The sequence below is a fragment of the Chrysochloris asiatica genome, unplaced genomic scaffold, assembly GCF_000296735.1.
Source record: "Chrysochloris asiatica unplaced genomic scaffold, ChrAsi1.0 scaffold00035, whole genome shotgun sequence".
Lineage (NCBI taxonomy): Eukaryota > Metazoa > Chordata > Mammalia > Afrosoricida > Chrysochloridae > Chrysochloris > Chrysochloris asiatica.
The window spans coordinates 8171062-8172749 of NW_006408553.1; the positions used below are offsets into that span (position 1 = coordinate 8171062).

The window sequence follows — 1688 nt, forward strand, 5'->3', positions numbered from 1 at the left end:
ACTGGACCAAAAATTAAAAACTTATGTGCAGGGATAGGTTATTGGGAGGGCGGAAGGTTTGAATGGTCAAGGCCTGTGTCTGTTGATATTTTAACTTTGAGACTATAACTTCCACCGTTTACCGCGAGAAGCTGAAAAACCCGACCCTGATCAATCCAACCGAGAAGGAAAATATTAGTCTGGTTAATTATCTTTTCCCAGATTGTTTTTTCCCTGTAATTTTGCTCGAGGCTTCGCTGTGTCTGATCCCTTCCTTGTGAAGGCAAGGCTCAGACCTCAAACCTGAGCTAGGTCCGAAGCCGAGTACGCCACGGAGTCTTCTGCGGGTCCAACCCGGGCCCCTGCAAACAACAGTCCTGCTGATCTGATAGGCATCGCGAATCGAAGACCCGAGTTCCTGTCAGGATTCGTGAACAAGTCAAAGCTTGTTCATTCCATCTTTAAAGTTCTGCGTTGCCTCTCTCGGTTTTATATTTTCTTGGTGAGCACTCGGAGACCATGTCTACAAATCTCTTCTCATCCACAAAAGAGGAGGGAAGCTCTGGCTCAGGGCCCAATTTTAGATCCAGTAGGAGGAAGAGGCTAAACCGGCTGCTGGAAAGAGAAACTTCATTTACCGTTTATCCAGATCTCCCTAGAACTCCAATGAACAAAGTTTTTGGTGATTCTCGAAACTTAAGCATTTTTTCTGGCGGAACCCCAAAATGTTGCCTTGATCTTTCGAATCTTAGCAATGTGGAGATGTCTACCATGCCTTCCACTCAGCTTACCACTTCTGCAGACTCTGGTGAAACCGGTCATTTGGATTCATCAGGACTGCAAGAAATACAGTTAGTTGGGGTGAATCATCATCAGCATCTTATAAAAGGCAGCCCAGCACAACTGATGTGTAGCACTCCGAATTCTTTGGACCATGGTCACAGAAAGAAAGCTGCAGTGTGTAATTCATCTACAAATAAAAAAAATGACAATAGAAACTTATTGGAAAATGAAATGACAGATTTGGGCAGTCCCATTACTATACTTCCAAAACGGAATGAAAATCCAAAACTAGAATTCCAGATAGAAGATATTTCACATGATTTGATGGAGTTTTCACTGGAAGATCAAGAAGATGTCAAGGCATCTCTGAACAGAAGCTACCTATATCGGTCTCCTTCGATGCCAGAGAATTTGAACAGGCCAAGACTGAAACAGATGGTAGAATTCAAGGACAACCTAATGCCAGATCAGGGCTTAGGTCTAAAGAAGACTGTCTCTCTGTGTGACATTAGTGTTACTCAAATGATGGAGGAAGATTCTAACCAGGGACATCTGATTAGTGATTTCTCCAAGGTATGTGCACTGCCAACCGTGTCAGGGAAACACCAAGATCTGAAGTACATCAACCCAGAAACGGTGGCTGCCATACTTTTGGGGAAGTACCAGGGTCTGATTGAGAAGTTTTATATCATTGATTGCTGCTATCCATATGAGTACCTGGGAGGACATATCCAGGGAGCCTTAAACTTATATAGTCAGGAAGAACTATATAACTTCTTTCTGAAGAAGCCCGTTGTCCCTCTGGACACCCAGAAGAGAATAATCATCGTGTTCCACTGTGAATTCAGATTGACATACGTGGCAGCACCTCCCTGAATTAAATCAACAGAAAGAAGAATTGGTAACAAAACAAAACTATAAGAACA

General features: G+C 43.1%; 1 protein-coding gene across 1 annotated transcript in view; it reads left to right on the top strand.

The window, feature by feature from the left end:
- The first annotated feature begins 498 nt into the window (after nt 1–498).
- Nucleotides 499–1688, top strand: part of LOC102828621 (M-phase inducer phosphatase 3-like) — a 12537-nt gene continuing 11347 nt past the window's right edge. The window contains exons 1-3 of the mRNA XM_006859986.1: nt 499–691; nt 796–840; nt 965–1620. Coding sequence (XP_006860048.1) covers nt 499–691; nt 796–840; nt 965–1620 — 894 coding nt within the window. The remainder of the gene's footprint in view (nt 692–795; nt 841–964; nt 1621–1688) is intronic.